Source organism: Tupaia chinensis, unplaced genomic scaffold (genome assembly GCF_000334495.1).
Source record: "Tupaia chinensis unplaced genomic scaffold, TupChi_1.0 Scaffold145685_1, whole genome shotgun sequence".
NCBI lineage: Eukaryota > Metazoa > Chordata > Mammalia > Scandentia > Tupaiidae > Tupaia > Tupaia belangeri.
In genome coordinates, this window is record NW_006205542.1 from 2,982,277 (window position 1) to 2,995,816 (window position 13,540).

Genomic DNA, 13,540 nt, shown 5'->3' on the forward strand with positions numbered 1-13,540 from the left:
TTATATATAACTAATATAATCATTATATAATATAACTAATATAATCATTATATATAACATAATACAGATTTTACATATATCATATATATACTTATATATAAATCTTTGACTTCCCCGGTGAGATATCTTAGTCTTCACTCACTTACTCTAAAGTGAGGCTGCCAGTCAATATACTCAAACCCCTTAGACAGAGTTGTACATCTTTTTTAATGCTTCAGTCACTAATAAAAGCAGACCCAGAAAACAAAATGAAACAAACAAACAAAATCCCAGCTGTAAAAACCATGATAAAAGGAAAGAAATTTTTAAATAAGGGAAATAAAGTTATAAAAATCCCCCCAGGAAACAAGATAAAAAGACACAGATGAAAAATAAGACCAAAAAAAAAAAAAAAAACTGAAAGATCATTTCAGGAGATTCAATATCAAACTAATAGGGTACCTCAAATAAAATAAATTCCAGGCAAATGAAGGGGAGGCTTTTATCAAAGAAATAGTACAGTATGATTCTCTGGTCTGGAAGACAGGAGTGAGCACAATAAGAGAGCCCATCAAGAACCCAGCACTGTGAATCACAAAACTCTCACCAAGGCTACCTTAGTGAAATATTAGAACACTTGCAAACCATGGAGGCTTTTAAATGCTTTTGGAACAGGACATAGTCAAAGGACCAAGAATCAGGATGGCTTTGGATTTCTCACTAGTAACCTGAAAATTAGAAGACAGTAAAACAATACTTTCAAATTTATGGAGAAAAATTATTTTCAATCTAGAAATCTATACCCAGCCAGACCAATCAAATTGTGAGAGTAGCACAGAGACATTTTGAGACATGCAAGATCTCAAGATTCTCCCACACACACACCCTGCCCCCTTGACCCTTAGTCAAAAAGCTGCTTGGATAGTATTGCTCTTCCAAAATGAGGGGATGAACTGAGATAGAAAGAGAGACATGGGATCCAGGAAACAAGACATCCCACCTAGAAAAGTACAAAGGAAATCTCTGTGATGAAAGGGGAGGGAAGTCCCAGGACAACTACAGCCAGCCTTGAAAGCAGTGAACAGGAAACAGAGCCCCACAGAAAGACCTTCAAGGAAGCAAAACAATGGCAGCTACCAACTCTGTGATTGGAAACTATCAATTCCATGATTCCAGTTCCACTAGACAGTTTTCTTACTTCTGTTGGAGAGATTGGAAACGTATACATAATAGATAGAGGCAAATCAAGAAATTAAAATAATTCTAAAAAAGAAAAAGTGACATACATAAAAGAAAATAGTCATGGAACATTACATTGCGGACTGGGAAAAATAGTTACGTGGTCATACTAATGAGAACACTAAACAGTAACAACTGAAAATCGTAATGTAAAAATGGGGGCTCAGTCCATAGTATAGTGGTTAAAGGAGTCAGATTCCACACAGCCAACCTCAGCTCAAGTCCTGGCCCTGGCAGCAGGAAACTGGGCACATGTGCAGCAGGCCTAAATACTTAGGAGAAGGAATAAAGGAAAGAACTGCAGCACGGCCGTGCCCAGTCAGGGAGGTCTCCTTCTCTATCTCTTTTCTCTCTCCCCCCTTTTTGTGTGTGCATGGGTGTGCACACACATCCTCTAGCAATTAAAAAAATATGTCACAAGGATGAGAGGAGGAAAGGAGGGCCTGTAACTGGACTATGCCATTATCTTCATGGAAAGAAGGTAATCAATAATGCCTAAAGTTGAAAAATCAAGAAATATAAATACAAGGATAATCCCTACAAAGAAATACTTAACAGAAGCAACCAGGTCATCCCCATAGCGTAGTAGTTAAGCTCTATGAGTTGCAAGGCAGATCCCAGGTGGCCTACTGTAGTTTGAATCCCAGCCCGGCAACTTAAAAAACCCTCCAGGCATTTGTCCATGCATGCCCGTAATTCTGCCTGTCATCCTTGTGCGGAGACCATGCTAATCTCTGTATCGTTCCAATTTTAGTAATGTACTGTCGAAACAAGCACATAACAACCGTTGGGACTCAAACCATGTAATTGGCCATGTGGCATGCAGTTGCCATAACGTTCACGCCACCTGTGGATATGCTCAAAATTCTGACAGGAAGGAAAAACAGGATAAAGGATCATGATGTGACTATGCCACATTGGAGAGTGCTTCCTCTTTCTCTTCCTCTCTCTCTCTCTCTCTCTCGCTCTCTCTCTCTCGCTCTCGCTCACACACACATATGCACACACATACACCTTCTGGCAATAAAATAAATAAATAAATAATAAAAAATAAATTAATTTAAAAAAAGAAAAAGCCCCAACTCTAAAAATTGAAGGGGTTTCGGGACCAGCAGATAGCATAAGAGTTAGGTCGCTGAACTCCCACATAATCTACAGAGGTTCAAGTCCCATACCTGGAGGCTTAAAACTCATGCCAGGAACATATGTGCTCATGCCCAAAATCCTGAGTGGAGAATGAAGGAGTAGGGATTGCAGTGTGGCCAACCACTAGGGGGTGATTTTTTTGCTTTCTCTCTCTGTCTCTCTCTGTCTCTCTGGCAAGCGCACACACCCTATAGCAAAAACCTCTCAGAAAAAAAGAAAAAGAAAATTGAAGGGGTTTTAAAGTTGTTATCTCTCTTTTTTTTTTCATTTTTTATTTCATTTTCTTTTATACATTCAATCACATTATTTAGGTTACAAAATGAATATTTCAACAGGTGAACATTTCTCCCTAGTACCGTTAATAAAACTATAAAATATCTTCAACAGATAATACCACATTTCTCTGTCCTGTTAATGCTTTGCCTCCCTACTTTTCTCCTAAATGTCCTCCCTCAGACCCTCCTCTTTCACACACACTATATCTGGTATTTACATCTATATACTGCGTTTCTATATCCTTTAGTCAATTAGTTTCAGTTATAGAGTGTGGACACTCGGTATATAGAAGTGGGGAGGGATTTATGATCTTATCCTTAATCCTTCAGGACTTTGACATTTTAAACTCAGTTCTTCGAAAAAATAAGTTCTGTGTTAATTGGGAGGGTCAGCTGAAACCAAAGCCAAATATGCCATAGCTGTCCTACTCCAGACACTACTAACTAAATACTCTCTAAAACTGAATTATGCCATAATAAGAGACCAAATTCAAATTTGTTTTGCTGCCTACAACCCTAGCATCGCCTGATAAACAGTAAATTTGGCTTTCATTTTGCTTCTGGTTGACTTGTCCTCTGGAGTATACATATATACCCTGTGAAGTAATGATAGGAAATGCCTCTAGGGCATTGTTTTTCTCTTGCCAACTACTGTGTAATTTTGGCTTTAAATATAGGAACATCAGCTACTGGATCATATGGATGTGGGCTTGAATTTCAGCTACTATAATAGAAGCCGTTCGCCGAGAGAGAGCGCTAAGGGCAGGACAGAGTTGTTAGAGTGTAAGCGCACTAGAGTTACGCTTTCCACCACAGTTCTGACTGCTAACTAGAAGCAGCCCTGTGACAGGTGCCACTTACCCTTCTGTACGTTTCTTTTACAAGGCATTTTTAAGAGAAGAATAAGGAAGAGAATAAGAGCTTAGTTGTTGAGATCAATTTGATAGAAAAGGTGCAAGAAGACAGATCTCATTGAAAAGAAAATCTTTCATTTTTCCCAGAGTGGCCTCTTTTGCTCCTAGTTCTTTATAATATTAATGGATAATGCCTTGGTCCCACGTCTGTGGTATTGTTGTTTGAGATTTCTTTTCCTGGTCGCTAATAATGCATAGCCTTGATGTATGCTTCTGGTTCTACGTGAGTCATGCTATTGCTTTCAAAATACCAGAGTTCACGTATCTGGGATGCCTTCTGTGGAACGTGTGTAATGAAAGCAGCCATCCGTGTAGCACAGCACTGGAGGGCCTCTGGCCTTGCTACCACAGGAGAGACCATGGTGATAATCATTGATTACTGGATCACTCTGTTCATTGTGTGTGTATAATAGTTGTAAAAACTGAACTTTCCAGATGATACACCACTAATTGCTCTACTCTCTATAAAATGCCAAGATGCTGAGCACAGATTTCCACAGATTCATTAAATCCACACAAACTGTATGAGCAAGGCTCATACAGGCAAGGAACTCCTGCTTCACATCCTTCAAAATATAAATATCTTTTTGGTTCTCCTATATAATTTCCTAGTTTTTAAATAGGACTTTCTGAACATGTTACTGAAGTTTAACATGCATGTAGAAAAGAGCACATACTTTAGCAGGACTACACACTCTATGTAGCCAGCACTCAGATAAACCAAGCATGACCTCCTGTGAAGCCTTTCTCAATTGCTATTCCCCAGGGTAACCATCACGCAACTTTCTATTAATAACAGCATAGATTCACTTTCTCTGGATTTTGTGCTTTATGGAAGTGTACTCTTCTGTGCCATGTTTCTCTCACTCAACATTACTCAAATTGGGTTCATCTGTAGAGTGTATAATGTATATGGTCACGTACTATCCCATTATGTGCATATACCTCAAAATTCTTATTAGTCTGCTGTTGATAGGAGTATGGGCAATTCCAGCCTTAGTTCATTAGAAAAATCAACCTACATTTGGCCCTCCACATCTTTGGGCATCCACAGATTTAAACAATCACTGATTGAAAATATTCAGAAACAAATAAATAATAAATAAATAAATGTGGCCTATCCTTGATACCTAGTGGTTAAGGGAGCCAGATCCAGCCACATGGCTGGCTGTGCAGTCTGAATCTTGGCCCCAATGGCTTGAGAAACAATGCCAGGCACAAGTTCATGCACCAAACCCCAACAGGATGGAGAAATAAATGAAGGAGATAACTTCCACATAACCACCCCTTACTGAGGGGTGATTTCTCCCACTCCTTCTCTCTCTGTCTCTCTTTCTCTCTGGTGAGCATGTGTGCCCTCTGGCAATAAAAAAAATTTTCAATAGCAATAATTGATAAAAATAATACACATTTTAAAATACAGCCTAACAACTACTTGTATAGCATTTGTATTATACTAGGTATTAGAAGTAATCTAAAGATTATTTAAATTATACCAGAAGATATGTATAGATTTTATGCAAACACTGTGCCATTTTATATAAGGGACTGGAACATCATGAATTTTGGTATCTGAGGGACATCCTTGACCATATCCACCTCAGGTACCAAGGGACAATTTTAAATATATATAGTGTGGGTATCTTTTGGTGAACATATACAAGCATTGTCTGTTGAGTAGCCACATGTAGCTATACCACAGGGTATGTATGTTCAATTTTAATAGATACTTCCAGGTAGTTTTCCAAAGTAATTGTGTCCATCTTTCATTCTTATTTAATACATTCATTTGATGACATTCTCATAAAAAGGAATATTATTAGATGACTTTTTTCTTCACTAGTTTTCAAAATCATGATTGATGATTATATAGTAGGGATATGACCCATTTAAGTGAATTTTCCACATAAAATAGAATGATTCGATTAATGAATTATAATTAAAAAATTTTCACTGAGGAAATTGGAGTGAACTCTTTATTATTAAAAATATTTGCAGACTCATTACAAAAGAAGAAATTTACCGAAATCTATATAGAGAAGTAAGTTTAGGTGATCTCCCAAGTAAGTAGTTCATTTGGAAGCTTTTCCAATAACAACCATCAAGCAGTCAGCAAAAATCCCAGTGGAGATATTATATGGTCAAGAGTCAGGCAGTATAAGTATTGGTTCAACTCTTTCAACCTTGTAAAACCTGTTCACTTGTCTGAGCTTTTATTTTCTCATCTACAAAATAATGCTATTAATCCATGCTTTGATTATAAGGATCACATGAAAATACTTTGCATTATGTAAATCAGCTATAATTATATGAAGTTGGCTTATGTTTTACATCAAAGAGCTATCAACATACTTTAAGGTCCTTAGGTGCTTTCCAATTACATAACTAGAAAATATGTGCCCTTGTCTTGCTTTAACTCTGCTTCTTGTTATCACCTTCATTTTCAGCCTCGAAAGTGTTATCTAGTTCATCATCAGGAATTTCACTGATTTAATCATTGACATACCCTGGTAGAGGGGCCAGTAGGTGGCATGGTGGTTAAGATACTGGACTCCCACATGGCTGAGCATGGTTCAAGTACCAGACCAGGAAGCTTGCTTTTTTACTTTCTTTTTCTCTCTCTCTGGTCAAACTAAACAAATAATAATGATCATAATAAATTGAATAAAATAGTTGTTAAAAAAATACCCTGGTGGATATTAGTTTACTAGTTTACTGGTTGCATGATGGATTTTCAGTAGATCTTTGTCTCCATCTTAGCAAATACTGATTAAAGATCAATCCTGGACTACATGCTCATGTTCATGGAACTTACCTAACCTTAATAGTATCTTCAACATCCATTTTTATTGAATAAGTCAATTACTACTTTTTCATTTGAATAACATAGTGTCTTTTCCTAGCCATTTAAAATTTGCACCATTTTTTAGTACTTTTGGGTTTTGGTATAAGTCGCTGTGAAAGGTAGAATATGTTTAACATCTAGCTGAAAATGCCAAAGTGTCTTCTTCCCCACTTTTGGGCACTTATCTGGGCTCAGTATGATGAAGAGGAAATGCTTAATGCATAGTAATTTATTCATCTCCCTTTCCATTTCATTATATCTCCTGCTCTCTTTTACTTTTCTTTTTCATGTCCCCATGTATGCCACATGCAGTGCGTTTGGCGTAGTTATGCAGCTGATGAGAAATCTGTTTCCATTGCAACCTGGAAGCCACACTTGAAGGCCTTGCACACCTGCAGCCCTACCAAGTAGGTATCATTGTGACAGTTGGTGCTGAAGCTGAATCTTTTCAAGTTTGTTAAACAAACCACACATACACACATGTGCGTGCACTCACATGCCCAAGTGTTGATTTGGGGCTTGGTTTACTCTCTGTTGCTTTTAAAGAAATTAAAACACGTTTAATAACAACTCAGGCACAAAACTAAATGGAATAAATATCATTCCTCACTACTTACAGACTGGGATTATAGATTAAAGGAATATAAACTTTTATAGAGATTTGTTTCTATTGCGTGCTTATTTTCTAATATTTCGTAAAGCCCACCAGAGTTCTAAAGGTAAGCACCATGGTTCTTGAAAAAGGATTATTTCTCTCCCACCCTTCACTCAACCCATAGAAGGGAGTGTCTTGAAATATAGATAGATAATTATATATATAGATATGGATATAACACATATGTTTGTCTGTATATATAATATATTTTTAAAACTTTGCACATTTAAGTCTCTCAGAGTCAGCTCTCAGCTGGATCCCCTTACAGAATGGTCCTCAAGACTTCACTTGCAGATCAAACTAGTACTGGTAGCAAAAAAGAGAAGAATCAGGATCTTAATAGATTATACTGTACAATGAGGCAATAGGACCTATCAGATTAAAATTTGAAATTAACATTCAAAATTTGAAAGTATTATTACTTCTATTCACAGTTTATCAGCCAATCATGCCTAAACCCAAAGGGAATGGGGAAGTGCAATCTAACATGTGCCAGAAGGAGGGGACAGTAAGAAAAATGACAGAAAATCCTGTTGATTCTCACAGACATCTTCAACTTTAAAAAAAAAAAATCCCTTTGTCCTGGAATTCTGGACTCTGGTTCAGCTAGCACAGCACACATTAAATTATAATCACCATCTAATTAAAAAAAAAGTCCTCACTGAGACACCAAAGCAAGTCACGAGAAAGGTTTTCTGTGAGTCACACAGCTTGATTAGAATAGTCAGTTCCTTGGGTTGTTCAGGAGTGATTAAATTGCTTATCTGACTTAGTGTTTTGGAGCACCAGCTGTTCCCCTTCATAGCCCAAGAAAACTTTAATCCTAGTGGCTTCATGGGATTGAAAAGACCTCAGTACCGTGACTAGGGAGAACCATCTCATTCTTTCTGATCTGGCAGGAATACAGCCAGGACACCTTCATGACTTGTTCCTTGGCATTGCCATCTTCACAGAGGTGTGTGATGCACAGAGTGCCCAGCGCTGGGAAGCAGTGGATCTATTAACTAATAGGACTCATTGCGTTCCTTCTCGGCTCTGCCCTGGGCCTCAGTTTTCTCTTCCACAAAGGAGGACAAAGCCTGGGCAGGATGATTCCTAAACTCAAATGGAGAGGTCTCCTAGGCTGGCGGCTAAAACTCCTGTCAGCACCGAGGACAGAGATAGTCTTAAAACCCCAGGATTCTAAAGAGACTGAAGCTTTAGCAAAGATAGAAGCTCGGATGTCATTGAGTAAATCTTCTTTTTATTTAGATACTGGAATTTAGTCGAATCCCCTTAAGTGAGTATTAGATTCTTCCAAAGTTTTGGTGTTAAAAAACAAAAAGCAAAAAAGGACCATATTTCTTGTACTGCCTAATCCTTAGGGATATGAATCAAAAATGGGAATTATAGAAATTTCTTATCTTCATGAGGTTTGCTAGATTCATGTAAAAGAGGAAGGGTAGTAAGAAAAGTTTGCTAGATAAATGTAAAAAAGGAAGGTTGGTAGGAAAACTGACAGAAGATTCTCAAGTGACAAAGGTGGCTATTATCATACGTGATTATCTGGCTTCTCACTTAGTCAGTTTGGGGTTTAAAAGTCATTCGGAAACCTAAGAACTATTATTCGTGAACCAAATTCTCCCAGTGTGTCAACTATTATTTTACTCACATCATTTCTTTATTTTTTCTCTCTATTTCCCCTGTTTTAAGTGGGGTAGCAGAGGAAGAGGGTTTATGCAAACATCTGCACTCCCCCTGTCACACTGTGCCTATCATTCACTCCCTTACCCTCCTTTCCCTGCAACCTCATTCATTTGCATCTCAGTCCCATTTACTGAAGAACTATTTTTTGTCCAGAATGATACAGCTTCAGTGGTAAAATTCGTGGAAACCTGCATGTCCTAACATCTCTTCCTCCAGTAATAACACATTGTTTCAAATTGCAGTGGTTCTTAATCATTGTTGTTCTTTGTTAAATAAGTGAGAATGTAATGGAAATTATGGACCCTTTACCAAGAAAACTATTCAATGCACAAAGAAATCAGAACTTTGCCCGCAATTCTAATGCATTCACAGACTCCCTAAAGCCAAGTGAGAACCTTTGCTTAGAAAGCAAACCTGCTTCATTCACATTTCTAGATGCGTGAGGAGCATAACGTACAACTTAAAGAGGCATTTCTACACATATAAGTACCTAGTGTACTGGGTGCAGAGTGGTATATTAAGAAAAGGACCAAAACCACTTTTCATTTACATAGTCTGTTTTCCTCGTCATTCAGAATCCAAGACCATTCATTCACTTGCATATCTGAGCGCCCATCATGTGCAAGGCACTGTTCCAGGGACCAGGAATGTGACAGTCAGAGAGAAATAAACAAGTTAGAATATTAAGCCTCAGGAAATAGATGGTCAAGGAATACTAGGAATAGACAAAAATAAATAAATAAATAAAATAGAAACTATGTTAAGGGGCAGTGAGTGCTAAGAAGAAAAGTAACACAGAGAAGGAATTTAGGGAGCATTGGGGGCTACGATTTTAAATAGGTAGTTGGGGAAAAGATCATATTATCAACAGCATCGTCACCATCTTCATCAGTGGTATTGTTTTTATTAAAAGACACCATCCTGTGCTCTCGTTCCCCACAGTTTTAGAGATAGAGTGGGATGTTTTGACTCTACGACCTCACCCTGGGTATTAAGATGGAAGACAGATGTAGGAAACAACTGCAGAGGAAGAGGGGCATGCCATACTACTCAACATTGCCAGGGACACAGCCCAGCCGCTTCTTACTGACTCTCCATGTCTGGTTGGTCTCTTACATATACTTTAGAGGTCTGAGCAGTTGAAATTTTAAAATTTCAATTTAATAACAGAGGATTTATAGAGGGAAAATAGTCTTCTTGATTTTCTTCTCCAAGAGAATGGAGGCTAAACACAGGACGACCTATAGGTAAATGTTTTATTTTAGGGAGTGAGTCAAGGAGTTTCTGAAGCTATGGGGAATTGTCAAGCTCCAAGCATGCAAAATGGTACCTTAAGAAGTCAGTATTTAGAGATTACCTCATCTATATCATTGATTTACTCATAAGAAAACCAAGATCAATAAGAAACTGAGGTACCTGTCCAAAGACACAGAGCTCATTTGCAAAGAGTAGATGCCATGTCACCTAGATCTGAATTTGCTAAAATGAGTTATTAAAATTGCCACTCAAGGGACCACCAGGTGGTGGGGTGGTTGAGGTGCTGGACTCTCACATCGTCCACTGCGGTTTGAGTCCCAGAACTGGCTGCTTACTTTCTCTCTCTCTCTCTCTCTCTCTCTCTCTAAGTTCATGCACCCTATAGCAAATTAAATAATAATAATAATAATAAATAAAATTAATAATTCCTTTTTTAAAGAGGTTTTTGCCTTAGGGTGCTTGAACTCACCAGGGAGAGAGAGAGAGAGACAGAGACAGTGAGAAGGAAAGTGAGAAATCCCCCCACCCCCCTGGGGAATGGCCACACCACAATCCTTTCTCTTCCCAAGATCTTGGGCATGCATGCACGCACATGCACCTGGCAAGATTTTCAAGCCACCAGGTCCAGGACTCAGACCACAGTCAGCCATGTGGGAGTCCAAAGACATAACCCCCATGCCATCTGCTGGCCCCAATTTATTAACTTATTTATTTATTTTTATTTTATTTTATTTTATTTTATTTTTTGGAGAGGTTTTTGCTATAGGGCACATGCACTCACCAGACGGAGAGATAGAAAGTGAGAAATCACCCCCAGGGGAGATGGCCATGCCGCAATCCCTTCTCCTCCATTCTGCTCTCGGGATCTTGGACACGCATGCACACGCACCCAGCGTGAGTTTTAAGCCACCGGATCCGGGACGTGAACCACGGTCGACTACATGGGAGTCCAGCAACATAGCCATTATGCTAACTGCTGGTCTCCCCCCCAAATTTATTTTTAAAAATATGCTACCCAAGTGTAGACTAAAAGAATTCTGATCGATTTTCTATGTAGATTATTTACTTCAAAGAAATTAATACTTCATACAATTAGAAAAGAAAAAAATCTACCTCAGCAAGTGACTAAAGTACAAGACCGTGGTTGTACATGAGTGAATCCAGATGTGGAGACCCAATAGTCTGCCTAAAGCACAGGGACTGTAGCTACATTGTAACCTACCCTGACTAGGGCCAGTTAGATCAGAACCACGTTTTCTTAACCAAAGACAGCTTTGGCCAATGACAGGTATGTGGTTTTGGCTAATATGTGGGCAATATTGTTTTTCCAAGTGAATATGCTCACTCAGGTCTGTGCCACAAAACCTATTTAGAAAGCTGAGTACATTTCATATATAGAACATTGCTTTTGTGGATCTTGCTTGCAAATTGTTACTTGAGGTACTTGATTCCCCAATCTCCAGCTTGGCCCTTATCAAGTGATATAAATGTATTCACCAGTTTGTCATCATTTCTCTTCTGTCTGCACGCACCTGAAGGAAAGAACAAGGGGAAGCATCAAGCAGGTTTGTGATTTCTCTTTTGCTACATATTTGTTTATAAATCTAATGCCTATCATATATTTTAAATGTGTCTCATGTGGATAAAATCGATCAACAAATACAAAATGATTAAAAGTGACCTTTCATAAGATTGCTTGCAAAGGTTGCTGTTTTATTGATTTTACCCCCTTGGGAACAGAAGCATCTTTTCCTAACTCACTCACTGCTTTTAATAATCTGCAGGACACCAATGTTCAGGGGGGCAGGGAGCAAATCATTATATTCTTTCTTTCTTTTTTTTTTTTTTTTTTTTTTTGCTATTTTCTCAGACTGAAGTCTTACCCAAATTTTTAAATATAACAGGGAGTAAAAGAAAGATTTTTTTTTTTGCAAGAAGAACACTGTGATGGTAAACACTATCTCTCTGTGATATTTTCAGCCATTGAGCACTGAAATTTACTCAAGCAATCTGATGCAAAAGAAAAGTCCTGATTCTCACCATCACCCACCACATTTATTAGATAGAAGAATAGATAGAAGATAGCTCTCCCAAAACATCTCCGGATAACTTACGGTCAGTCTTTCATGCCTTAGCAGGAAATGCCTTATCAGAGTAAGTAGTAGAGTTAGATCGAGAGGGAACAGGAGGGAGAAGAGAACATTTCGCTCCAGGAGGGTCTGGATTTGGGAGCCAAGTCCTGAAGGACAGAGCTGGATGGATCCCAGCACTAATGGTATGAGGAATGGCCAAGCCAGAGCCTACAGGAAAACCCAGGAACCTGGAAGGGAAGAGGTGACACAAGTTTTCCTGTCATTGCTACTTGTTAGAGGAAACAAAGTCTGCCCAGAGTGGGCCCAGAGTGAGGGCCCATGTGGGTTCCGAGATGGTTGCTTCTGCTTTGTAAGTACATTGCAATAATAAAGTATGTTTTAATAATAGCATTAACCATAATGTATCTATACAGTGATAAAACTAATTTTAAAAGTTTACTTGGGGTGATGGGGCTCTGAATTATTCATTTCCCCATTACATCAGTAGTTTAAAAAGATTCACAAACCAAAAATATGTGCATGCATGTATGTCAGGAGACAGACAAGGCAGGACACACAATACCAGGTCTTCCTCTGGTAGGAAAGCCTACACAGGGGATGGCATTAAAGATTGTCTTTTCCTTTTTTTAAGTTTCTTTATTCCCTTCATGGTCTTGACGATCCTAACTCCATGATCTTCCCCCCAAACTGCAACCTGCCAGGGTCACAAGAACCCATGGGTTCAGGTAGACCCAAGTCATGAACATGGAGCTTTCTCACATGGCCTCCAGCAGCACTCCTACTGCCTAGGCCACTGAGGTTTATCCAAGAACCTTCTCTTACTTGGTAGTCAAAAAATTAAAACACAGCGTATGGAATATTCACTGTGATATTTCCAGAAAGTTTAAGTTGCCTGAAAATTTGCTCTTCCCCTCTTTGGAGATATTTCTTCTCTTTGATCAAAGAAGTTCTGTTAGACCCAGAATATTCTTTGCTTAGACACCAGAAGAGGCAGGCTAATTCTAGTCTTTAGTCCTGTTTCTACCAGATGCCCACCATCCTTCAATTGTGAGGACTCTGCTTTCTAAAAGTTACACAAAATCATGCCAGCAGGTGGTGTGGTGGTTGAGGTAGCTGGATTCCACATAGCTGATCCCACAGTTTGAGTCTTGGACCCAGCAGCTTGAAAATCATGCCAGGCTGATGTGCGTGTGTGCCTAAAATCCTGAGAGGAGAATGAAGGAGAAGGAATTATGGAGCAGCCTCCGACTGGGAGATGATTTCTCAGGAGCCAGCAGTGGCTTGAAGGTTAAGGCGGCTGGATCCCACATAACTGACTGCATGGTTTGAGTCCTGGACCCAGTGGCTTGTAAATTATACTGGGTATGTGTGCGTGCATCCCCAAAATCCTGAGAGGAGAATGGAGAAGGGATTGTAGTGTGGCCATCTTCCGAGGGAGTGATTCCTCACTT

At 38.9% G+C, this 13,540-nt stretch overlaps 1 protein-coding gene and 1 non-coding gene across 2 annotated transcripts in view; one reads left to right on the top strand and one right to left on the bottom strand.

Moving 5' to 3' along the window:
- KCNQ5 (potassium voltage-gated channel subfamily Q member 5) overlaps positions 1 to 13,540 on the top strand; it is a 221,007-nt gene that overhangs the window by 117,429 nt on the left and 90,038 nt on the right. The window contains exons 8-9 of the mRNA XM_006168334.2: positions 6,711 to 6,805; positions 11,535 to 11,561. Of these exons, the coding sequence (XP_006168396.1) occupies positions 6,711 to 6,805; positions 11,535 to 11,561 (122 nt within the window). The remainder of the gene's footprint in view (positions 1 to 6,710; positions 6,806 to 11,534; positions 11,562 to 13,540) is intronic.
- LOC114006125 (U6 spliceosomal RNA) lies at positions 1,893 to 1,994 on the bottom strand. Its single transcript, XR_003547885.1, has one exon. It is a non-coding gene; the product is annotated as a U6 spliceosomal RNA (small nuclear RNA).